General features: G+C 48.6%; 2 protein-coding genes across 2 annotated transcripts in view; both read left to right on the forward strand.

Moving 5' to 3' along the window:
• CNDP1 (carnosine dipeptidase 1) overlaps window positions 1-16,824 on the forward strand; it is a 30,711-nt gene extending 13,887 nt beyond the window's left edge. The window contains exons 7-12 of the mRNA XM_045457309.1: window positions 2,551-2,635; window positions 9,090-9,250; window positions 10,542-10,706; window positions 11,948-12,089; window positions 15,266-15,413; window positions 15,605-16,824. Of these exons, the coding sequence (XP_045313265.1) occupies window positions 2,551-2,635; window positions 9,090-9,250; window positions 10,542-10,706; window positions 11,948-12,089; window positions 15,266-15,413; window positions 15,605-15,674 (771 nt within the window). The 3' untranslated portion in view covers window positions 15,675-16,824. The remainder of the gene's footprint in view (window positions 1-2,550; window positions 2,636-9,089; window positions 9,251-10,541; window positions 10,707-11,947; window positions 12,090-15,265; window positions 15,414-15,604) is intronic.
• A 6,079-nt stretch (window positions 16,825-22,903) lies between these two features.
• ZNF407 (zinc finger protein 407) overlaps window positions 22,904-26,492 on the forward strand; it is a 41,614-nt gene continuing 38,025 nt past the window's right edge. The window contains exon 1 of the mRNA XM_045457306.1: window positions 22,904-23,012. The gene's annotated coding sequence lies outside the window, so the exon portion shown is untranslated. The remainder of the gene's footprint in view (window positions 23,013-26,492) is intronic.

The raw sequence follows: 26,492 nt of genomic DNA on the forward strand, positions 1-26,492 counted from the left end.
AGGTCATGGAGGTCTCAGGACTGGGGATTCAGGAAGCCCCCCAAACAGCGTGGCTGTGCTGTGTGCATTTTTCTGGAGAGAGGATACAGGGGTTTGTGAGTCCCAAAACCAAAGGGTTTAGGAAGCACAGCTGTGGAGTTTGGAGGTGAGAAGAGCAGTGCAGGGGGTAAGGACGCTGCCTGATGGGGCCCAGGCTGCCGAAAGGAGGGGCAGGAGCCCCACGGCAGGGGGAGGAGGGGGGGCGCCCGCATGGCTGAGGCTGATGGGAATTCTGGCTCACTCCCCGTGCAGCCTTGTGCAGGCTCCTTCACTCGGAGCCTCCATTTCCTTACCTGTAAAGTGGGCCCAGTGATCCCCTCCCAGGCTCGTTGGGATCCCTGAGTAGGAGGTCCAGTTCGGCTTCCTCTAACTTTTCTAGTCATACGATAGCACTTTAGAGCCAGACGGCCCTCCCTGGGCGATCAGTAGGTTTTCAGCCACTTCGTGTGTCCTCGTGTGACAGGGTGCACACTAGCCACACATGCCCTGTCCACACCCGACTGCTGTGAGCATGAGAGGGTGCAGAGAAGGTGGAAACGCTCACGCGCTCACAGGCACTTAAATGGCAGTGTGTGCCCTCTGCTCACCAGATGTGAGGATGCTGAATCCCAGGCCAGACAGCCTGACTGAAACAGCCCCTGCCCTCGAGGAGTTTACTGCGCGGAGACCCAGACGCTTGAAGACATGGGAGGGAGAAGCAGCGAGGTCCTTGTGGAAACCGCTCTCAAAGACTTGGCCTTGAGAAGGCGTGACATGAGAGGACGTCTAGAGGGGCACAGGGTCTGGGCACCTTCAGGAGGCAACCGAAAAGCTCCGAGGGAGCAGGGGGTTTATGAGAGCGAAGGCACGGGGGCGGCGGCGGGGGGGGGGGGGGGGTCCTGAGCTCTTCTGAGCAGGTGCAGGATGACACTGCCGAGGGAGAACGTGCAGGACGTCTGTCCCACTGCGTCTCTGGGTCTCTGCCGAGTGGGAAGTACGTGTGCCTGCCACAGGGTGACTGGGGACTGGGTGGGAGAACGGACCGGATCATGATCAAGTGTCGGGGAGGCTTGGGCAGGGAGAGTCCCCTGCCCTGCAGTTGGGTCATTGTTAGCAGCCGAGCTCAGTAGCCAGGGAAGGAGAAGGCCCAAGTGGGCAGGGCTGACCCAGGGCTGAGGTCATTCCAGGCGGTGTGATGGAGGGACGAGGGAACGGCCAAGAGCACCACTGGCCACAGACAGTTAGAAGTGATGGGCGATGCAGGGCTGAGGGGAGACAGGAGGACAACAGGTGCGGAGATCCTGGCTTGGTCAAGGGAGGTCACGAGCAGGTGCAGGAAGTGACAGGAGAATCGGGGGTGGGGGGACGGTGGGAAAGACTTTGGAGGTGGGACTCTGCAGGCCCCACAGTGCTTTGGTTAGTGTGACTGCCTCATGAAGTAAAGGTTTGAAGCTTAAGTGACTCAACGGAACAGGCGTCTGGCAGTGCTTTGAAGACGGACCGGAGGAGGGGAAGACCAACCCGGAGAGATGGGGGGAACGAACCAGGAGCCATTTCAACGCAACTCCTTAGGAGATTGGGTGTGGGGTGCACTGAAGTCAAAGATAACTTTAAGGTGACAGGTTTACAGGACCCGTGTCTGTTCTTCTTTTGGAAATGGGTGAGTTGGTAGGAGGTGGCTGTGGGAGCAGAGGCGCAGCTCCCCTCCACATCTACAGGATTTCAGCAACTGGGAGTACACCAAAGTATTATGCACCAGAAGCAACCAACATTTTGAGGTCAGGTGAGTGGTAGGTGAAAGGCCAGACCTCCAGGGATGGACACTGAAGGGTGTGGAGGTGGTAAAGGAAGCACAGAGAGGCAGTTCTTTTTTTATTTTTATTTGTTATGTTTTTAATGGTTATTTTTGACGGAAAGAGAGAGAGAGAGAGAGAGCACAAGCCAGGGAGGGGCAGAGAGAGGGGGAGACACAGAAGCTGAAGCAGGTGCCACACTCTGAGCTGTCAGCACGGAAACCGACGCGGGGCTCGAACCCATGAATGGGGAGATCGTGACCTGAGCCAGGGTTGGGTGCTTAACCAACTGAGCCCCCGGGCGCCTTCTAGGGAAGGGGTTCTTGAAGTTCTGTGTGTAGAGGGAGTAGGAGCCAGGGACTGAGCTCCAGGGCAGGAGGCAGGGAAGAAGTTACCAATGGAGACACCAATGGAGTTGTAAGAAAAGGATAAAGAGGAGGTCTCTGGAAGGAGGGCTGAGCAACAGGCAGGGTTGGGCTACAGAGACGTCAGCCCCTTGGGGAAGGGGCTGCTGGCCTCAGACAGAGCCATGTTGGAGGGACAGTTGGGGACTGAAATCAGCTTCAGAGGATGCAGGAAAGAACGGGAAATGACGCAGGAGGTGCTCCACGCACTGTGACCGGGAAGTATCCACCCGAGTCCTGAAGGACAGCATGTGGGGTGTGTCCGACCATGTGATAGCTGCTGCCAGAGCTACCACAGGGGTAAGCGCCTGTCTTCTCTCTTCCCTGCCTTCCAGGTGAAATGCCGAGATCAAGATTTTCATTCAGGAACCTTTGGTGGCATCCTCCATGAGCCAATGGCTGATTTGATTGCACTTCTTGGTAATGTCTCATTTCATTTCACTTTTTAATCACTGGGGAACCTACTAGAATACAGTTCCGTTTGGTTCAGTGCATCTCTCCTCCCTTGGCTTCCAAGCCAGTTCTGAGTAAGGGTCGCGTAGAAGAAGAACCGTATTCCCAGCTTCCCCCGCTTTGGCTAAATGTTCCTTGGGCTTATTGAGTCCACGTTACTTTTGTTCATGGACTGAAGCTCTTCCTCAATTCACCCCCTTTTCTTTTACTGGATATTGTGACACAACTGGCCATGCTCGGGGTCACTAGCAGAGAGACCCTTCTGGAGAAGCATCCAGAGATGATGCCAAGTACATCGGCACCACTTGGCTCCTTTTGTCCAGGTTGCTGTGGCCCCCAGTGGCACAAGGACTCCCGTGGGTCTGCTCGTGGCTGCCTGCCCCTGACCTTGCAGTGTGTCTGGGGTACGGAAGCGGAGGTCATGTGTACGTGTGTGTGTTTCCAGAGAGCCAGAGTGCCCGCCCTGATCACCTTGATTCTTCCTGTATCTCTTGCTTATGTCGGCCTGCCCAGCATCCGGCTGGATCCCGGGAGTTCAAGGAAGCTTCATAGTCAGGGGCCTCACTTGGATGAGCCCCTTTTGCAGGCTTGGCAGGGACTCTGCGCTCTTGTGTTCACAATTGGGTGTTCTTTTAAAAAAAGAGGTTCTCAGGGAAGCATCAGACCCCACAATACTTGGATCTGTCTTCACTTGGCACAAAGGGTACTTCTGTGAAAGTTTCACAACGTGTCCCTTTTGGGCCAGACATGTCCCCAAAAGCATGTCCGCTATGGGAGTCAGCTAGAAAAAGCCTCTTTTCTTTGTGTGCGGACACAGCGTCACCGCTGGCCCCCTGGCTTGTATCCCCTTGGCCTCGGCAGTCTCGAGAGGGCACCATCAGTCCACCTGCGCCATTAGGGTCTTCAGAACTGTTTTTCCTGGTAGAGATTCTTGCTCATTCATTCCCCAAAGTAAACAATGAAACGTATCCGTCGATCATCTGTTACCTAGCTACGCTATCTGTCATTTATCTCCCATCTGTCTGTCCTGTCTGTCTTTTTTTTAAGTTTATTTAGTTTGAGAGAGAGAGAGAGAGAGAGAGAGAGAGAGGGAGAAAGAGCTCATGAGAGGGGAGGGGCAGATGCGGGGGGGTGGGAGAGAGAGAGAGAGAGAGAGAGAGAGAGCTCATGAGAGGGGAGGGGCAGATGCGGGGGGGTGGGGGAGAGAGAGAGAGAGAGAGAGAAAGAGCTCATGAGAGGGGAGGGGCAGATGCAGGGGGGTGGGAGAGAGAGAGAGAGAGAGAGGGAGAAAGAGCTCATGAGAGGGGAGGGGCAGATGCGGGGGGGTGGGAGAGAGAGAGAGAGAGAGAGAGAGGGAGAAAGAGCTCATGAGAGGGGAGGGGCAGATGCGGGGGGGTGGGAGAGAGAGAGAGAGAGAGAGAGAGAGAGGGAGAAAGAGCTCATGAGAGGGGAGGGGCAGATGCGGGGGGGTGGGAGAGAGAGAGAGAGAGAGAGAGAGGGAGAAAGAGCTCATGAGAGGGGAGGGGCAGATGCGGGGGGGTGGGAGAGAGAGAGAGAGAGAGAGAGAGAGAGGGAGAAAGAGCTCATGAGAGGGGAGGGGCAGATGCGGGGGGGTGGGAGAGAGAGAGAGAGAGAGAGAGAGAGAGAGGGAGAAAGAGCTCATGAGAGGGGAGGGGCAGATGCGGGGGGGTGGGAGAGAGAGAGAGAGAGAGAGAGAGAGAGGGAGAAAGAGCTCATGAGAGGGGAGGGGCAGATGCGGGGGGGTGGGAGAGAGAGAGAGAGAGAGAGAGAGCTCATGAGAGGGGAGGGGCAGATGCGGGGGGGTGGGAGAGAGAGAGAGAGAGAGAGAGAGGGAGAAAGAGCTCATGAGAGGGGAGGGGCAGATGCGGGGGGGTGGGAGAGAGAGAGAGAGAGAGAGAGAGAGAGAGAGAGAGAGGGAGAAAGAGCTCATGAGAGGGGAGGGGCAGATGCGGGGGGGGTGGGAGAGAGAGAGAGAGAGAGAGAGAGAAAGAGCTCATGAGAGGGGAGGGGCAGATGCAGGGGGGTGGGAGAGAGAGAGAGAGAGAGGGAGAAAGAGCTCATGAGAGGGGAGGGGCAGATGCGGGGGGGTGGGAGAGAGAGAGAGAGAGAGAGAGAGAGAGAGAGGGAGAAAGAGCTCATGAGAGGGGAGGGGCAGATGCGGGGGGGTGGGAGAGAGAGAGAGAGAGAGAGAGGGAGAAAGAGCTCATGAGAGGGGAGGGGCAGATGCGGGGGGGGTGGGAGAGAGAGAGAGAGAGAGAGAAAGAGCTCATGAGAGGGGAGGGGCAGATGCAGGGGGGTGGGAGAGAGAGAGAGAGAGAGAGAGGGAGAAAGAGCTCATGAGAGGGGAGGGGCAGATCCGGGGGGGTGGGAGAGAGAGAGAGAGAGAGAGAGAGAGAGAGAGAGAATATCCCAAGCATGCTCCACACTGTCCACACAGAGCCCGATGTGGAGCTTGAACTGTGAGATCATCACTTGAACCGAAATCAAGAGTCGGACGCTTAACTGATTGAGCCACCCAGGGGCCCCTCCCTGTTCTTTCTGTCTCTTTATCTATCATCTATCTAGTCCCTTATGACCTTCTACTTTTCCTAAAATATAACTCTTAGACCATATCTCATATGCTTGAAAATATCAGACAGCATACAATAATCCATTCTCTTTTAAAGTTTTTAAATTGTTTCCAGAAGAATTCACATAGCATGCAGCTCGGTATTGTGGGGGGAAAAAGAGTTAATCTTCTGTTTTACCAGAGATAATTTTCTTTTCCTCAACAACAGCATCATCAAATCTTTATGGTACATTTCAATCTCCCCCAATCACGATTGCTGCATCGCATCCTCTTGGACTGTAAGGTTTCACCCAGGCACAGAATTCCGTTTAGTCTACAAATGCACATGGTTCTGTTAAGAACAATCCGGATCACGAACACAATGAAAAACACATGGTTTCACTTTCTTTTATTTTCTTTTATTTTTTTTATTTTTTTTATTTTTTTATTTTTTTTTTTCAACGTTTATTTATTTTTGGGACAGAGAGAGACAGAGCATGAACGGGGGAGGGGCAGAGAGCGAGGGAGACACAGAATCGGAAACAGGCTCCAGGCTCCGAGCCATCAGCCCAGAGCCCGACGCGGGGCTCGAACTCACGGACCGCGAGATCGTGACCTGGCTGAAGTCGGTCGCTTAACCGACTGCGCCACCCAGGCGCCCCGACTTTCTTTTATTTTTGAGACAAATCGAATAATCCATAATGAACTGACTCTGGATTGGGTCTTCTATATGGCTTTCATATGCTTTGTAGAAAGACCTGAAGGACGTAGGGTTGAACTGCAGCACTGACCAGATGACAAGCAGGGATTTTGCTTGCTCACCCCGACAGCGTCTTGGCTCCCGGGCTCTCCCTGAGGGCCGCGGCACGTTCGGATGTCAGGGAGAGCGGGTGCTGTTGGGTTCTCCCCCCTGCAGACTGGCAGGTGCCCTACACGTTAGTCAGGTGCTGCTGTGTGACCTTGTGCAAGTTCCTAATCTCTCTGTCCTCGCTCCTTGTCTGTGTGATCCCGGTAACCATGAGTGCTAATGAGTCATAAACATGTGTTGAGTGCCCACGGTATGAAAGGCATGGAGTCTCCACCAGGGGGATACAGGGAGCTCCCCCTGGCCCCGGGAACACCGCAAGTTCCTGTTTTCAAAGAGGCTTAGAGTGGGGTGTAGGTGGGAGGTCGGAGGTGGTGGGGGTGGGCATACTCAGTCTGCACAGAGCCCTCTGGTCCTGGGGATTCCTCTGTGGGCATTCCTACTGCCCTCACCTAAAAGCCACAAAGCAGGGAGGTCACCAGGTCCAGGGCGCTTTTACCAAACGTTAGATTCCAAGGGGCCTCCTGAGGATCAAGGGTTACTTGATGTGTTTTCAAAGGTGCCACCCTCCGCCTCCCCTGCGCTTCCGGACTGGGCTCCCGGCCGAGGCCCTCGTGGCTGCAGAAATCACATCCCATTCGGAGGATGGTGATTTCAAGTGGGAAATGAGGAGGGGGTGGGGAGATGAACTCTTGGCAAACGTCCTTCTTCTTGCCGACGCGTTCGGTGTTGGAGGACTGGGCAAAGACGCAGCGAGAACACGCCGTGTAGGACAGAAGCACGCATGGCGCGGGCGTGTCTTCCCTCCGGCGGGTCCTGCGGCGCCTGGAGGCCACTGCGTGCTGAGCCTCCCGTGAATCTCCCTGCTGGTGGGTGCGCGGGGCAGGGGGCGGGGGACTCGGGGTGTGTCAGCTGCGCTCTGTCCCGCCAGCAGCTGGGACGGCTGTCCTGCATCCTGGGAAAACAGGCCCCGAGACTCGAAACCGCCCCCGGGCCCCGGCCAAGTGCAGTGAGCGTGTGGCAAGGCCCCTGCTCACGTCACAGCCTGATTTGCCAAGGACCCCTGACTCCCATCCCCACGGTGATGCCTGGCACGGCTGCCTGAAATGACAGGAACAATGTCCCGGCTCAGTGTCCCGTACGGACACTTGAGCGTCCTGGCTGCTTGCGTGTCTCAGGTCTTCATTGTTTTGACCTTGACGTTTCGAACACCCATCTCTTCTCACCATCGAGACTGTGCCGGTCGCGTCCCACACAACCTGGCTGGCGCCCTGCCTGCTCCTTGCTCCTGGGTGTCCGCTCCCCTTCACAGCTCTTTGCTCGTGGACCCTCAGGTGTTTCTTTACCCTGTGTCTTTCCAGCCGCATTACGGACGGGGTCTGTCTTTCGTGCACTTTTGCAGCTCTGTCCTTGCGTACAAGAGTGTCGGCAGACCTTTAGGGACGTGGCCCGAAGGGGGGACCTGGTGATTCCTGGTGGTGCTTTTAGGTTCGGTTTTGATTTTGGCGAGGGTGCAGAGGGTGGCCTGCAAACCAGTGGCGGCCAGTCCCAGTCACTTGGCACCCAGCTTAGTTTTTAAGTTCAGTTTTATCAATCGGTTTGCATTACATGTTTCACACAGGCTTTGCTGGGCCAAATGCGGCGAATCCCATAACGCGGTAGCGCAGGGAGGTGGGTAGCGGTCTGCAATACCATCTCCAGGGTGGCTGTGGAAGTTTGGGTGACATACACAGGGGACCCGGGGAGGGGCTAAGGAGGAGGTGGTCGAAAACCAGAACAGCGAAGACCTCCCTTCTCATTTTGCTGCCTTGGTGCCCTCAAAACTTGGGGTCTTGCTTTCGAGGATGGCCTCAGAGTGCTGGGACACCTGTTACGTACCACCCTACCACCGGCCCTGTAGGTTTTGGTAGCGTGTTTGCCTTGGATCCCGTTGTGCCCGCAGACAGCCAGACCACCCGCTGGTCTGCTTGTGCCGGGTCACACTTGGTATTCAGCCTGTGTGGCCACAGATGGCACCATTGCTGACGAAAGCAGGGTCTTAACGTATCCTCAGCGTCCCCAGCACTCCTCTGGTTCTTTGAGCACAGCGGGTGTCCCGTAACTGGGGGGACACACCGGTGCTCACAGAGCCTCCAGCCCCGAGTTTTGTCAAGTGTCAGCTTTAACAGGAAGGCTTCAAGGTACAGTGCGTCACAGTAGCTTTTTGACATTGTCAAGTTACGATCTCATTAAGCCTGTGGGGCATATGTTTTACGGAGTGTCTTCACTTGAATAAGAGTCCCCACGTGGATCGAAGAGAAATTTCGATGTCCCGCATACATTTTTCACCATCTCCACTAGTCTACTTGCTGCTTTGAGAAGTATTTTTTCAAGGTAGTGAGCAGTGTTTTCCTAAATCTACCTCCTCTGTAGATATTCATTGATGATTCCGCCCCCCCTTCCTATGAATCCCCAAACTCTTTCAGAAATAACAAACTGGTATACCTGCCTATACACTATGAACGCATTTGTAGTCATCATGTATGCCTCATAGACTTGATCTCAAGGATTTTATACTTTTGATTGAAGATGAGTACTTATTATATTATGGTTCTTATGGGGGGGGGAAGCTGAGAATGATGATTTTTGGTTCCTCAGGAATGCTGTATAGACATACCCATGCGTAGTTAAGTTTTTAAATGATGAACATATATTACTTTTTAACTCAGCATAGGTGAACATTTAAAAAACGAACCTTGTTTTTGATACAGAAGGTACAATTGAGGACCAGTGTCATGCAGCTAAGTCCTACCCAGTTACATGTACGCAGACCCTGTATTTCCATCCCTGCCCTGATGAGGCAGACATTAAAATGGGTCTGGCTCAGGCAGAGTCTGCCAGCTCTGTCCTTTGGAGACGTGAGTGCTGCTAGCGGCTCTGCCCAGGGGGACCAGGGCCCGTCACAAGGACCGCTGCGGCCACAGGAGTCACCCGGGCCCCCGCGCCTGGGCCGGAACCTCAGTGCACTCGTAAGCCCTCCCTGGCTTTGTTTCCCGTGTCCCTTGCAGGCAGCCTGGTGGACTCATCTGGTCATATTCTGATCCCTGGAATCTATGACCAAGTGGCTCCTCTTACGGAAGAAGAGAGAAAAATGTACAAAGCCATTGATCTGGACCTGGAGGAATACCGGCATAGCAGCCACGTTAAGAAATTTCTGTTTGACACCAAGGTATGCTCACAAGTTGATGGCTGATCTGAAAGAGGAATGACAGTAATAAATCATATTTTCCCAATTCCTGATTTACCGTGTTCTGCTCATCCACACATCTCAGAACTGAAAGCAGATGTTAATTCTGAGGCAGATTTTCACTTTCGTGGCCACTTACTTCCCTAAGGTCCAGATCAACCAGAAGTCTGTGTGGGGTCTGCCCAGCACTGGCCTCGGGCGTGTGACCTTGGGGCAGCCACCCATCTCACAGACATGCTTTTCCAAATCGGTGTATTAGACCCAATGCGTTCGGCTGTCCGCGCTTCCTGTCTGCTTAAAGATTGAGAAGAGTCTGATCATCCAGTTCCAAGACCCCCAGTTGTTCATTTTAATAGACAAAATCAAGAGCCCTGGGGGCTAATCTGTGAGTTACTACCTTGCCGCCTCAGTGTAAGTAAACCAGAGCCCAAAGCATTCATTTCTGGCAAATTTGGATGGTTTCTTTCCCCTTCTCCTTCTTATTCTTTTTTTTTTTTTTTTAATTTTTTTTTTTTTCAACGTTTATTTATTTTTGGGACAGAGAGAGACAGAGCATGAACGGGGGAGGGGCAGAGAGAGAGGGAGACACAGAATCGGAAACAGGCTCCAGGCTCTGAGCCATCAGCCCAGAGCCCGACGCGGGGCTCGAACTCACGGACCGCGAGATCGTGACCTGGCTGAAGTCGGACGCTTAACCGACTGCGCCACCCAGGCGCCCCTCCTTCTTATTCTTTTTAAAACCTTTGCTGCTCTGGTGTGTGGTGGCTGGGGGACCTGCCAGGAGAAGGGGAACCCTGTTGAACAGACGTGATAGAGTTTGTTACCGTGAAGTATATCTCTTCCCTCAGACCAGCTCCGCCTTGGTCACAGCAGCAAAGAAAACTGGCTCAACCATACGCAGAGTTCTTTGAAGCCTTCTGAAAAAAGAAAATGCTTTTACTACACAACTTATCATCGTGATGATTGGGGGTAGAAATTCATAATCAAGCCCCAAATTCTGAAAGGGCCCCTTTGCCATCTATTAACTTGAGTGCGTGAGCGACGAGGGGCCCTCATCGGTGGAGCGGCTCGGTCAGCCAGAGGCAGCAGACTGTCTCAGGTCTGGAGGGGAAATCCCACTTGTCTGGCTAGTCCAGACACATCTGAGGAAGGTGATAATTAGCTTGTCACAAACAGTGCTAGAGATGCACAGAAATCGGCGATACAAGCGATACAATTGAACAGTTTTCCTTGAGCTTCTTTAATTTAGTAAAATGATTCTATTTTAATTCAGGAGGAAATTCTAATGCACCTATGGAGGTACCCATCGCTGTCAATCCACGGGATTGAGGGTGCATTTGATGAGCCTGGAGCTAAAACCGTCATCCCTGGCCGAGTTATCGGAAAATTTTCAATCCGTCTGGTCCCTCACATGAATACGTCTGTGGTGGAAAAACAGGTGACAGATGTGCATTGGCCCATTTCTGAGGGCCACCTCCCACGGCTTAGTGGGCTATTCAGTTGTTGGCACTGACGTATCATTTTTTCCCAACATAAAAGGGATTGTAACACACGTCAAGAAACCAATATAATTTTTGTTTGGTGAAATCTCTTTCTGTAATTGTATGCAATTACAGTAGTCAGACAAATAACCGTTTGGGGTTGGAGTGATGGGAAATATTTTTACATTAAACAGTTGACATAAAGGCAAGATTGGTTTACACACAGATGGAAAAGCTGATTGCCTACGGCCGGATGGAGCCGGAAATGCTCAAGCCTGTAGTTAGTTTGCCCATTGGTGTCTGAAATCAGTACTCTAAAAGCAGCCGTTTTAATGAAAATGTTATCTGGAAGGAGTTACATGTCCAAATTATCAACCTATCATCAGTTTACCTCCAGTTCAACAGAAAGTAGGCTCTGGATAAATGGGCTCCAAGAATACCTCTTCCCAACTCTGTCTCATTGACCTCTTTTATTGTCTTCTTAGCACTAATTACATCCCCAAATACCTGCCTTCCCAGTCTCTGTCCCTGTTTTTTCCCCCTCCCTCCTTCTCTTTTTGGACGTATTGTTTCTCTTTCTCAGGAGATACGAATCCCCACGAGGGCAGGCCTGTCTTCCTCTTGCTCACAGCTGTGTTCCCAGCACCTAGGACAGTTCCTGCCACATGACAGGAAGTCAATAGATGTTTGTTGAAGGAATGAATGGGAGGGATATTTCAGAGTATAGTTTTTCTTGGGAGAATTTCCATTGTGGCAACTGGAATGGAGCCCAGGGGACAGAGAAGGACTCTGATCAAATGCTCTTTTATAGCTGAGCTCAGAATTGCCCCCACTTTCCGGAAATTTCCAAAAGCATAATGTTCCCACAATAGTCACTAAGGTACTGACGAGTTAAAAAGGAGGGATATTCAAATTGAGAAGTTGTATTGTTTCCTAATTACCAAAATTCATAATAACCAGGCGTCGGAAGTCTGACACTGTGGTCAGGATGGGCGGGCGGAGGGCTGAGGACTGCAGGGTCCTGAGACAAGTGTTTCTGTAACCACTGAAGCTCTCTGTCCCTGAGGCCCCTCTGCAAGAATGAAGGCAAAATCACAGCACTGGAATTTGTCAGGCTGGGATGAAAAATTGCTATATAGTCACTGCGTGTGAGAATAACTTGACATGTTCTCTTACAAATGAAAATGTTCCTTTTCAGGTGAAGCAGCATCTTGAACATATATTCTCCAAAAGAAATAGTTCCAACCAGATGACTGTTTCTATGACACTGGGACTACAGCCGTGGATGGCAAATATTAAAGATAATCAGTATCTTGCGGCCAAAAGAGCCATCAAAACAGGTTAGACTTGCGATATCTCGAGTTGCCAGTTTACCGTGGGAGCAGGTGTGGTGCCTGGTGGGGCAGTGGAGAAGGCAGCACATTCCAAATTTCACTCTGGCCCTCCTTCCCACCAAGGCCACGTCACTGAGTGCCATCTATGCACAGGGCTCTTCATACACACTGTCCCACCGCCCCTACCAACAGCCTCCCCTGGTTCATACACTCTGGAGGACATTAAGGAATTTGCTGAAGGGCACTGAGCTGGAGGTGGCAAGGCCAGGATTAGGGTTTATGTCTGGAAGCCTGAATTTGGGGCAAAATGGTGGACTTGAGAGCCTCTGATACTTACGGAAGTGATGGCCAACATATAAAAATGTCCTTTAAAGGGCACAGCTGAATTTGCTTGAAAGTAAAGGAACTCTGGGGTTTAAAAATGAGGAAGGAGCTAAAATTTCATGGAGGGAGCCAGCTTACAGTGGGCCGCCCTGTGGGGATTTTCTTTTCTTCATCTTCTTTCTTTAAATTAAATTAATGAATTAATTTATTTAGAGAGACCATGAGCAGGGGAGGGGCAGAGAGAGAGGGAGAGACAGAATCCCAAGCGGGCTCTGTGCTGTCAGGGCAGAGCCCAACATGGGGCTCTAGCTCACGAACTGTGAGATCATAACCTGTGCCGAAACCAAGAGTCGAACGCTTAACTGACTGAGCCCCCCAGGCTCCCCAGGATTCACTCTTCTTGGTCACAGGGAGGGGTGGGTTTTCATGGCCTTAGGCCAGCACGAGGTGGAGAACAGGAAACGAGACCCACGACATGAAGGTAGGGCCTTCCCCAAGAGCCAGGCTCACCCTGGAGGGGTCTAACTGTGGGCCCATCCTCGCGATATCTGGGTCTTCAAATTCCACTCTCTGTGAGGTCCATAGATGCAAATGGCTCCAAGGCCACGTGGGATTTCCACAGAGGTGCTTCCTGGGGATGAGATCATTGGACAAAGTTACCAAACACATAAACTCAGTTCCAGCCTATCTGACTCTAAAACCAGTGGTCTTTTTTTATTGCCACCCTGCTTGTCCAAGGGTAGAGAAGGCAGCAGAGCTGTACTTGGGATTTTCTCGCTGGTCCCTATTTTGATGGCACATACTTCAAGTCCTGGGCCGGATCGTGTGGTTGGTGAGCACGGGACACGTGCCTGGGCCCTGGCTGCCTGGGCGGGGAGAAGGAATACTAGTCTCTTTGGCTTCTGACACTGCCCACAACTGCAAAGTAGGGGAATCTCTGAAAAGCAGGGGGATTTTCAGAGTCTCCCCAAAAGCCAAGTGGGAAAACACTGACACGTGTTTGTATGGACCTGTGGGCGTCCCATCCTGGGTGAGGCCTCGGGCCAGGCCCCACAGTAGTCAGAGCTGAGCTGGACTCCGAGGTTCAGACCACCCGGGAACAGTGACACTTTACCAGGGTTATCCGTACCAAGGACAGGGACATTACAAATTAGAGGACGGGGGCGCCTGAGTGGCTCAGTTGGTTCAGGATCCGACTCTTGATTTCCCCTCAGGTCATGATCTCACCACTGTGAGTTTGAGCCCTGCGTCCTATTCCACACTGGATGTGGAGCCTGCTTGGGATCCTCTTTTCGCTCTCCCTCCCTCTCGAAACAAATAAATAAAATTAAGGTCAATTCCGCTTTCACCACTGTCTATTTAAAAAATATAGTAAGAGTAAAACCATAAACATTAGAGGGCAGGTCTGAGGACAGTCTGAGACTTAGAGCCAGGGTTGTCTACGCAATCGCTCCTGCTGCTCCGGCTGGCGCCGGGTGTTCCCACCAAACTGTGGAAACCAGGAAGAGAGAAAGAAGACTCAGGAAGGTAAGTGCCCTGCCAGCTGAGGAGAGATGTGGGATTGAAATGTCCCGGTCAGCAGCAAAGACCGGAAATACTCTCGCAGGAACGCATAAGGCACCTTTTGGTTCATTTGTGTGCACAGCCAGTTCTCCTAGCAAAGTACATCACCCGGACTCACATTCACACCTCGCTCTGTGGATAAAGAACATGCGGCATGTTATCTTTTGTGTCTTTGTTTTGCATCTCCCCTCCGTCACTGGCAACTTGTGCCCTAGCCTTGACGGTTTCAACTCATGTCGCTAGACCCTAGGATATCCATGAAAACTATTCCATGGGCTACCTTGGCAGCTGAGCAGAAAAACAACAACATTCAGGTGACAGTTGAATACAGCTATTTATTTATATATTGCTTATAAAACCAAAGAAGTCCCGCTTTCCAAATATTTAATTCATGAAGCAACCATAAAAGTAGGTGCATTGTTTTGCAATACTCTTGCCAGAAATGCATGACCTCTTCCAATCATGAGAAAATATCAGACAAACCCAGATGAGGTTACAAAACAACTGATCAGTACTCTTCAAGAGGGTCAAGGTCATGAAAGAGAAGGGAAGACTGAGAAAGTGTCACAGACCAGAGGAGAGTTAAGAAGCAGTTAGGATTCTGGATTGGATCCTGGAATAGAAAAAGGGAAAGATTGGTGAAATTCAAATAGGTCTGAATTGAGTGAATAATATTATTCCAATATTAATTTCTTATTCTTTATAACTTACTGATATAAGATGTTAACTGATATAAGATGTTAACATTACAGAAAGCAAAGTGAGGAACATATGGGAACTCTGTACTATTTTTGCAACTTTTCTATAAAATTTACAATTCAAAATAAAAATTTTATTTAAAAAGTTTTTCTTAAACATTTATTCATTTTTGAGGGGGTGGGCAGAGAGAGAGAGAGGGGACAGAAGATCAGAAGCAGGCTCTGAGCTGACAGCAGAGAGCCCGATGTGGGGCTTGAACTCACAAACTGAGATCATGACCTGAGCTGAAGTTGGACGCTCAGCAGACTGAGCCACCCAGGTGCCCCTAAAAGGTTTTTTTTTGTTGTTTGTTTTTTTTTTTCCCAAGTAGGTAATTGTAAAGAAGGCAACCATGGTTTTCTTCTTGCCTCTAGTGACTATTTTAGAATATAAACTGCACGATATCAAGAAGCTTACTTAACCCAGGCACCAAATTTAATGGTTAAATACAAAAGAAAAAGAAAAAAGAAAAGAGAAAGCAAACACTGCATTTGAGAAGATCGCTAGGGGTAGTGTTGTCATTATTTTATTCGAATGCCTTCTTTCCTGTGTTTCAGTATTTGGAACAGAGCCAGACATGACCCGGGATGGCTCAACCATACCGATTGCCAGAATATTCCAGGATATCATCCAAAAGAGTGTGATGATGCTCCCGCTGGGTGCTGTTGATGATGGGGAACACTCTCAGAATGAGAAAATCAACAGGTTAGCAGATTCCTCGGAGGGGCCAGTCCTTCACCACACAAACCCCAAGTCTCCACATGGTAACCCTCTGACGTGCTACATACTGGCGATTGAATTTCCATCACCAAACCTTCCTATTTACATTGTAGGCTACTTTGCCCCGTCATTTGCATGGAAATAACAATGTTTCTCTTTGTTTCTTCTTTTGTTAGGTGGAACTACATAGAAGGATCCAAGTTATTTGCTGCCTTTTTCCTAGAGATGGCTAAGCTTCATTTGTAATGACAGGAACCTTCCAGCTTAGAGCTGACCTACTGACAGATACCTTCTCCTGCAGCCCTGCATAGGAGTAGAATCTAAATATCCAGAGAATTTCCATCCAGGAAATAATGTTTTCCCTCCCATTTAAAATATCTTCCGACATTTGGGCCAGTAATAAAACATTTTAAAGGCACAGATATTGGAAATGGTGTACCATCCCAGTGGCACACCTTTCTGAAGTCACAGCTACCTGCAACATCTCCCTAAGTCCAGCTGTAGGAGCCCCGGGAGTAGACTCACTCTTTCCTTGGAGCACAAGGACAGTTCTTCCACTAGACTCTCCCTGGCACTTTGATGGGCCTGATCACTCCAGTGTGCTTTTAGGTTCTGGCGGTGCTCATGACATACTCATTCCGTGTTTCTATCACCCTTTCCTTTACCACACATTCCTTTTGTTAGTAAAACTGTTGGTCCCACCACTGGCTACCATGATTTCCCTGTGGGTTCATTTGTAGAGGAGTAACTAAAGTGTGATGCCCTCTTAACCTTTTGCTTCTCCTTCGTTTATTTTGCTTTGCTTCTTGGAAAGTTCTGAAACAGAAATGGTCAGTAGTTGTATCCTTATGCCATTTGGGATTCCCTTTGTGAAGATGAGTACTTTTTCTATTTCAAGGCTCTTTACCTTTTCTAGGATTCATGCCAACCAACCACCTCTCCTGCACCCTCTTCTTTCTTCCTACCCCATCCCCCCAGACATCCATGCACACGTAAAGTCACCACAGGAGAATCAATCCTGATAGAATTTCCCTCCCCCCGCTGGAATTTTACTCAGTGACTACCTCTAAATTGCTCAAAGCTTTTAATAGCATCGGTTTTAGATAGAGAATGAATCTAATCAGCCCTGACATCAGTAACACATTCTAAATTTAAGGCCATCAGCTAATGCTGCATTTAGTAATCATTTTAGTTAACAGTCTTGTTTGCCTTGATTGCATTTGATGGTGTAAACAAACAAACAAAAAGAATGTAATTTTTCTACAGTTGAGTGTATATAAACAAATCAATTCAATCTTTATAAATTCATTACTTAAATGACATTAATGGAGAAGAATTTAAGAGTTTATTAAGAATGTTTCTCCTAGGATTCCAAATAAAATCAAAGCATAATACATTTAATCTCTTTGTGGGTTTTTGAAATATCAGTTTTAAAAGTTGCAGCATCATATCTAAAAGGGCTGCACCATAGGCTAATGATTCAGCTTCTCGTCATAGAAATGGGACACCACACGAGGTGTCAGCTTCATGGGGGCATCTATATGAATGATCTGCTTTTCTTCTGATGGTAGCGAACATCGATTCCTATTTGTTGAGTACGGACAGGTGTTTGATACACTTTATTGTTAAGCTTGGTTCATGCTTGCCAGATTATGTTGAATCATGTGACGTTTTGGATTTTGCAGGGCCTACCTGATGTATTTGGCAGAGTTCCCAAGAACTTATTGCAAGAGGTTTAGGACACCAATTTATATTATTAAAAGGGTATTCATATTAGTCAATGAACAAAAGCTGGCTGTAAAGTAAATTCAAGCACTTCTGAGCAATGTAACATCACTCAGTGTATTGGCCTGGAAACCTGTGTGAGTGTGCATTGCATGGTGCGAGAGCCTTGTCGGTGACACGTTTTCTGCACTTGCAGCTGGAGGGGGGCAGTGGGTCAAGGGCACATCAAGGGACTTGATGTGGGCCTCTTCTCTCTCCACATGCTCACTCCACTACATCCTTTTGTCAGTCTCTGTTAGCCCGATGCCTGGGACTCCCAGCACAGCTCTACTCAGCCACTTTTTCTGAGAACTGGACCCCTGATCTTCCTGCAGATTTCATGTCTGAAACTTGACTCATCCAAAACGGGAACTCTTGCCCATCCTCCCAAACCTGTTTCACCTCTAGTGTTCCCTGACTTGGTACACGGACTATTGGAATCCTAAATCTTCTTTGACACTTCTATTTCAGATCCAATTCAATATCAAAACCAGGTGACTCCATTATTCAAAAGCCACCACTTCCTTCCATTTCCACTGTCACATCCAATGGCCTGAAAGCCAAATCCTGTGTAGCTTGCTTATGGCAGAAGCCCTCACCCAATCTCTCTGCCTAAATGGCAGTCCTCTTCCACGTATGTGTCACACTGCAGTGTGCGTGACCCGGTGGAGTGCACTGCACACAGAAAATGCTCAGTATTGCTTGCTGAAATCTTCCTCTTAATTTTGCAGTTGCATTTTTGGAGTGTCTTCTGGTAGGTCTGCTGTCTCCTGCATGGACTTCTGTCTTTATCCTCTTCCTCTCATGTTCTTCCTAGTTGGAATTGTCTTGGGAGTAGCCAGTACTGGGGAAAAGTACATACAACAAGTCATGCTGAGGTGCCAGTGACTGATAGTGGCTCACATGTATACCGCTGGGCAGCACTTGTGTCTTCACAAGGATCATGCCTTAATTCAGAGGCCACAAAACAGCAACCTGTGGCTCAAGGCTCCATTCACTCTGTTTCATGTGGCCTTTGCAGTGTCCTAAGTACTTCTGAATTGGATGCCAGCATTGCAAAATCAGTGGACTGATTGCACAAATTTCTCTTGAGCAACTACAAGATTGGGCGACACTGATCTGTTCCCACAGGCTGATGAGCCAGTTGAGCTGAGAAGTTGTGCTAAGCACAGTGCCTGGCCCATAATTTGTGCTCAACAAATTTCTTAGAAGTGGAAAAAGAAGGAGGTTCACAAAAGAAGATAATGCTATTCAATTTGGTTTCTCACTTACTTTCACTTTGTAACATCCACTTTATATTTTCTGGAGCTTGTAACACTCAAGAAAGCTCATCTTCCTCTTAACTATGCTGTAAAGAACTTTCCTCTATAGGAAGCAAGCTCTGGGAGGCAGAGGCTGGGTTGGGTATATTCTATATTTTGCTCAGCCATCCAAAGGCTCAAACAATTGATGAAGTACAAAGAGAAATACAGGAGACTTTCTGAAGCAAAGTGATGTATTCTTTCTTTTCCAGCATGATGTGGAAGAGCACAGATGGTAGGTGTAATGACTATAATTTCTTAACAGTTATGATAAATAAATAAATGCTTCTGAGCTTTTTTAGCTTGAGTAGATTGAAGAGAAAAAAGTTTGCATTGCATGGAAAAATTTTATTTAAAAACATTATGCTGTATAATTTCTTATCCAGAATGAAAAAAGATGTCAGAAAAATTATGCCTTCGACTATGATAGAAAATGTGAAGTTTGAAATCATCTCACCTCCCACATTGAAATTCACCAAAACAGCATTCAAAGAGAACGTAGATTTAAAATTCTAGTGTGGGTGGTTAAGTGTTCATAGCACATTCTTACTGTTATTGTAGGTAGGCATTTAAAAGTAATGGAAGTACATGTTAATTTAAAGGAAATTAGCACTTTAAATGTCACTGTTAAATTCATCTTCAAAAATGATTAGTCACCAAAAATGACCAATGCTTTCTTTCAAATTTTGAACAATTAGAATCGAATAAACGAGGCCATCTAAACTGTATTTAAAACTCACTTGAGGAGCCAGAAGGCAGAGCCCAGGGTTACTACATTAGGACACAGTAAGAGGAGAGAGGTTCTGGAAAGAAGAGTCACATAAGGAAAAACACCAAATTCTGCATACTCTGCCTAAATTGCCAGATGACCTCTGAACTAAGCCTGTGTGAGGCAGATTAAAGCATCCCAGCTCAGGCTGAGGGAACTGAATTAGATTTCAGTTGCCACCACAACAAGGGAGACAAAGTATGGAGTATGAATACAGTCAGAATAACTAACTGCCTATTAAAACTATCAACCACAAACAACCTCTTCAGAGGAAAGTAACTAAATTCAGAATAGCTACATTAGTTAAATGTCTAGGATACAACTCAAAATTACTAGACATTTTAAGAAGCAGGAAAACGTGACCTCTAATGAAGAAAAAAGAAAATTAATGATGCTTAATCCCAAAATCATTTATATATTGGAATTAGCAGACAGAATGTCAAAGCAGCTATTACAGCTTTGCTCAAAGACATAAAAGAAAATATGCTTTTAATAAGTAAACAAATAGGAAACTTCATCAGAGAAATAGAAATGGTGAGACAACTGAATAGAAGTTTTAGAACTAAAAGATGCAATATCTGAAATAAAATCATTAGCAGTTTTAACAGATGATTTGAGATAACAGAAGAAGGGAACATAGAACACAGATGAATAGAAATTATTTAATCTGAAGAACTGAGAGAAAAAAAATGAAAACAAAACAAAAAAGGACAAAGCCTCAGTGAATTGTATATAATGTCGACGTGTATATATATTTGATTGGAGTTCAGGAGAAAAAGAGAATGGGGAACAAAAATATTTGGAGAAATAATGCCCCCCAATTTTCCAAACATGGTAAACTTACAGATGTTAAAAGCTCAGAAAACACCAAGCTGGTTAAGTATGAAGAAAAATCAGGGCTACGCACATCATAATCAAACTGCTAAAAGCCAAAAATTAAGAGAAAAATTTGAAAGTAGCCAGAGAAAAATGACAAATTACATATAGGGAAACATAAAAGTTCTGAATGATCTCTGCTCCATCAGAGACAAATGGAGGCCAAAAGGTATGGAAAGATATCTTTAATAAACATCTCTTGTGGGCAGCACATGGGGCTAAGATATTCTTTTTTATCTATTCTGGCAATTCATCTGTAACCTTTTGCAAATCCCTTAAATTATGTAATGCAGGAGGACAATAAAAAATAGGTGCAAAAATATGAATAAGGTCTGGTTATTTTTTTTAATGTTTATTTTATTTTTGAGAGAGACTCACTTCTAAATGAATGGGGGAGGGGCAGAGAGAAAGGGAGACACAGGATCCGAAGCGAGTCCAGGCTCTGAGCTATCAGCACAGAGCCTGACACGGGACCCACAACCTGAGAGATCATGACCTGAGCCGAAGTTGGCTGCTTAACCAACTGAGCCACCCAGGCGCCCCAAGGTCTGATTATTAGATAAGAGCATTGTATCAGCATTAATTTCTTGATTTTGATAATTGTATTGCTATCTCAGAGACTACCCATGTTCTTAGGACATGTACACTGACATGTAGGGTTAAAAGGGCATCTTGTTCGCAATGTATTTTCAAATGGTTCTGAACAAAATATGCATAAACCAATGAAGCAAATATGGTAAAATGCTGATAATTACAGAATCTGGTTGGAGGAGACATGGGAATTAGACATTATAAAGCAAAAAGAAATGAGGTCAGAAATTAAATGTTCTCCAAATTCTAGTTGAGTGTGAATAAGCTTGTAGGGAGGAATAAAATCCATTATTCTTGCTTTTTTTTTTTTAAATTAGGGAAAACACACACATCATCAAAAATTTCCCGGAGGAAAATGAGGTCCAACTGACTTTCTCAAGGTCACATTATGACGTAAAAGTCTGGTTTCAGCAACATAATGGATGAAACTGAAGATGAACTCAGATTTTATTTCAATGTTCAAGGGTGAAAGATAACACGTTAACTATATCTCCCAGGTAAGAAAGGTAGCAAGACCAATCACCCAAAGACCGAAAAGGATGCCTAATCCATATGGAGAACTGCACTACTGCTACCATTCAGAGACCTGTGACCATGTCATACAAGACTAACACTGTCAAAACAGATATTTAGAAGGTCATATTAACAAGTACTACATTTTCAAGTAAATTCTAAGTAATTTTCACGTGAACTCTTTGGAGACAGAATCTAGCTTTTTACTTATCTTTTACCGGTAATATTTTCATTGTTTTCACCTGTAAATGTTGGTTAATGGCACAAACATAACATTGACAGGCTAGCCACCTGTTCTAATTGTTTTCCATGTATTTCTCTGGAACTTTTAATGCACTATTACTAAACTGAGTCGGCATGGTAGGCTGGAAAAGGCTGACTGGAGTTCAAAGCTGAATCCCACCTTTACTAGCTGCCAGATCTTGGAATGGTTATTTGACTATTTCAACCTGCATTATCCTACCTGCTGTGAAACACAGACGTGAGAACTCACAAGGATTCCAATGGGAATTTGACCAGATACCACCGATGAAAATTATTCTAAACAAATATGAAAAGTTGTCATCACCTGAATAGTTGCATTTTTAAAAAAATAATTGCGTGGACTTGACCTTGAGAGATGATTTGTTTTAGAAAGCCTTAGCACTATTACCGTAAGGCAGTAATTTTAAAATCCCGTTTGCCTAAAATTATCTTTATAAATACAAACCGATTATTTCACAGATTTTCCTAGCCAACCTGACCCCAGACGGGGTGTCTGTCACTGAACTTTTCAAGCTGTGGTTTTCCTTGCTAGACTTTGGGTTTCCAAAGAAAAGGTTGTGAAGTGTAGGTCCGGGTAGGCTCCTGCCTCGGGCCCTGCCGTTAACATTTACGAAATCAGCCCGTAAGGGGACGTTTTAAACACCGAGTACTTCGCAGCTTTTACAGCCAAACTGGCGAACCACCACCTGCGGCTTCCCTGCCTCTCTGCTAGGGTCAGGATTCGGCTCGAGGCTTCCCAGGGCCTTGACTCCGAGGGTCCCTTGCTGGAATCACCCGAGTGGGTCTCCTCGCACTCTGGAGCTGCGCAGGCGCCTGGCATAGCACAAAACCCTCGCCTTTTCGGGTGAGGGCTCAGAGGCGCCGGGCGCCCGCCGCCCCGTCCAGGCCGGGGATAGCCAGCCGCTGGTCGCCGGCCGGCGCAGGCCTCTGCGGTCCCCGCAAGGCCCAGGCCGCGTCCTTCTCCCGCGCCGCCCTCAGGGCACTTCATGGCCTTCGGGCGCCGGGGCGGAGTGGAGAGTAAGGGGGTAGGGAGGAGCCAGGACCGCCAGGGAGGCGCCCGCTCCGGGACCCTTTGGAAATCCCAAGGGGTGGGGGCCCTCCTGCTCGGACAGCGCCAGCTTTCCAGCCTGACACGCATCTCCCCTGGTTTAGATTGACTCCGTGGGCCTTCCGTCTTCCTCTCTGGGGGAAGGGCGGGACTTCCGGCCTCATTTCTCAGTGGCTTCCGGTAAGAGCGGATGGACTGAAAACAAGGCGGCACAGGGGCTCTGCGGGCCACTCGGGGAAGAAACAGGGAACCCGATGTGGGTTTCACTAAACCAGTTCCGAGATTCTGTTTTTTGGACGTGGTGTTCGGCGCTCGGTCCACGACGGAGTCGACCTGGGAACCGCCGGAAGTCGCTCAAAGGAGAGACAGGAAGTCCCTCCTCTTCCTCCCAGAGGGAAGACGGTGAGCCGGAGGAGTCAGTCAGAGGGGCGAGCAGGAGCGATCCCGTCGGCAAACAGGTAAGTTATTCTCTGGCCGGGGCGGGGGGTTTGGAGGCGGGGACCGTCCAGCGTCAGCGCGGGGCCTGGGGGCGGTGGCTTGAGGGCCCGGGCCCGGGCGGCCGGGCGCCGGGAGCCCCGCCAGAGCCCTTCGCTCTTCCTCCTCCCCCCTCCCCCCGCCTCCGCCCCTCCCCGCTCGCCGGTCCCTCCCGACGCCGCCCAGCCTCGTCCGGCACACGCCCGCTGCCCGCGGCCCGGCCGCCGCCCGGCCTCCGCTCCCGCCCTCCCCCGCTCGCTGCGCGGCAGCCTGCGGCCGGGCTCGCGCGGCCAGCGGGGCCCCGGCTTCCCCGCGGGGCTGGCTGTCAGCAGCCTTGCACGCAGCGGGGCGTTCCTTACCGCCCGGCTCTCTCCGGGTGAAACAGCTGCCCGGGCGCGGAGCTGCGGAGGTGTGGGTCTCTAGTCCCTGCCGTGGTTTCCTCCGCCGCCCGCCCACCACCGGTCACCCCCCAGAGGCACTGAGGCGCCGCTGCCACCCGCGCCTCCTTCCGTTAAGGACGCTGGTGCGGTCGGCGGCCCCTGACGCTGGCGACCGAGTGCTGAGCGACTGCAGGTGGAGGGTCCAGGCCCCCCAGGTTCAGCCGCTCTCGGCACCGGGGCGGGGGGCGGGGGGACCCGGGGCTGCGGCGCACCAATGTCTGCAGCAGTGGCTTTTGCCCGGGTAGATTCCCACCTCTTCTTAGCCAGAGAGCACGTCCTGAGTGCGCTTGCCCGCTTTCTGGAGATTAGTCTGGTGGAGGTGGGTCCTGGAGCTGCTGACCCCTGTCGGTGGTGTTGAGTTTGAGTAGCCCTTTTACTTCTTGGGGGAGTTCAGGAACGCGAAGGGCATCTTGGCAAGGTTGGCATCCGTTGACACACGTGTAGGATTTCTTTATTTTATAGATAATCATAACCCTAATGGTGACTGAGTTACAACCTTACGGCCAGTGCTGGTGGAATTAGTTACAGCATGCACCTGTTTTGGGGTGAAGGGTGAGTCCAGTTGGAACACCCGTAAAGGGAAGAGCACGAATACGTATTGATGAGAACATCATTAGGAGAGCTCATTTGATGTATACTCTATAAACTTCGCTTAGCACCGCAGTCTTCTAGAGTAGCAATTGTTATTCCCTTGGTTAACTACCAGTTAAAAGCCAGATTAAATAATGTGACCAAAGTTAACGTCAGAATTCAAATCTCGGGTGTTTGGTAGTCGTTCTTTCCCAAGTTTGTCACACTCGAGATTAGGAACTCCCGTTGGCTCTCCAGTAGTTGATGTCTTCTCGCACATTTGGTAAGGCAAGTGTGATTACTGCTGAAAACAGTTGCTACTGGTGTCTTTTTTAAAAACTTATTTTGGCATAATTTCAGATGTACAGAAAACCCGTAAGACGGGACAGAGAGTTCCACTGGTATTCAGTAAAGTGGCTTCCCCTCAGCCAATACTGGTTCCTGCTTTTTTCCAGACACTGCTCTAGGTGCTGGAGTTGTAATACACTGCCTCGGAGGGTTTCAGGATCTGGTTGGGGAGACAACAGAAACAAATACAGTGCCTTTTGCCAACTGCTAACGTGGAGATATGGGAGCGTCTGATTCTACCTGCCTGCCAGGGAGGGGTCAGAGCTTGCAGCTTACAGTGAGTTAGGTCTCGAGGATTAGTGGGTATTCACTTGCTCCATGGGACATTTGTCCCAACATTGACTCTAATTAGGTTTGTGTTGTTAGGGGAGAATTCTCTAACCTTCATAAAACAGAGTCTCTTCCTCCTCTTTCCCATATTTCAAAGAAGAGGTTGGTATCGTGGGGGTCACAGGTATCACAGTTGTGAGAAGAATCCCACTTCATAAATCCATGAGTAGGATAAGAAATTAAACTGTGTTTCTTATGCAGCAGTGAAAATGTCTAGACCTATAAGTTTTAAAATTCTTTGTTTTCAAACTTATTAAATACTTCTTGTCTGATCACAAGTGTTCTTTTTTTTTAATTTTTTATTTTATTTTTATTTTTGAGAGGGAGCACAAGTGGGAGTGGGGCAGAGAGAGACACACACATACACACACAGAGTCTGCTGGCTCTAGGCTCCAAGCTGTCAGCAGAGAGCCCCCTGTGGGGCTCAAACCAGCAAACTACGAGATCATGACCTGAGCCAAAGTTGGACGCTTAACCGACAGCCACCCAGGTGCCCCAGATCCCACATGTTCTTTATGCACAGACAGGGACACAGTTGCTCTGAACTATAACCTGGTGCGTGAGATCCCACGCCAGACATTTGAGTGAGTGTCATAGCTTGGCTGCTGTAACAAAATATGATAGCCTGGGGGACTGAAGCCACAGACATTTACGCCTCGCAGCTCTACCCAGGATCGTGGTGCTGGTTCCTGATGAGGACTCTTCTTGGCTTACAGAAGGCAACTTTCTTGGTGTGTTCTCACATGGCAGAGAGCGAGAGAACTCTAGTCTCTCTTCTTTCCTTTTTTTTTTTTTAAACAGATTTTCTTTTTTAAAGTTTATTTATTTTGAGAGAGCACGCATGTACAAGCAGGGGAGGGGCAGAGAGAGAGGATCCCGTGCCAACTCTGTGATGTCAATACAGAGCCTGACACGGGGCTCAAACCCGTGAACCGTGAGATCATGACTTGAACCTAGATCAAGAGTCGGATGCTCAACCAACTGAGCCACCCAGGTGCCCTGCTCTTGATTCCTTTTGGAGACCCTACCCTCATGAACTCATTTAAATTAAATTACCTCTCAAAGGCCACACCGTCACATTGGGGACTAGGGATTCAACATATGAATTATGCAGGACGTAATTCAGTCTACAGTAGATGGGTTTCCTAGAGACATTGTCATTATGTGGGATTCCTCCTACACACACCTGACATAGAACTAAATATGAAACCTTAGAATCAGCATTTCCATAGCTTTGGTTAATGCAAATGTAATTTTATCTAAATAAATTATTTTAGATAGATACGGTTCAGAGACCAGTTGAGGAAAAGAAGACATTTTCATTGTTTCTTTCTAATGAAAAAGAGATAGGTGGTGAAATGCTGTGGTGGTCTTTTCGTTTTAGGCTTTAGAGGAATGAATATTTTCCTAGATTGATCAAATCTGGGTGTAAGGACTGTGGCAGTGATCTGTTCCAGTTCCCTCCTTGTTTTGTAAGGAGGCTGAGCCCCCACAGAGGCTGAGTAATCTTTCTCAGAGATTAGTGAGAGAACAGGGATTAGAGTCAGGCTTCCTGATTTACAGGCTAGTCTTTCTGCTTCCATCATTGGTTCTCAAACTTAGGGTGCATCAGAGTCACTTGGGGAGCTTTGTGAAAAAATGTGCTGAGCCTCCCCCCTGGAGGCTCTGATTTGGCAGGTCTGGATTGGGGCTGATAATTTGCATTGTGACAAGTTCCTTCTGGGCTCTGGGGTCACACTTTGGGAACCCTGGTCTTCTACGATGTTGCCTTTGATC

Source organism: Leopardus geoffroyi, chromosome D3 (assembly GCF_018350155.1).
Source record: "Leopardus geoffroyi isolate Oge1 chromosome D3, O.geoffroyi_Oge1_pat1.0, whole genome shotgun sequence".
NCBI classification, from domain to species: Eukaryota; Metazoa; Chordata; class Mammalia; order Carnivora; family Felidae; genus Leopardus; species Leopardus geoffroyi.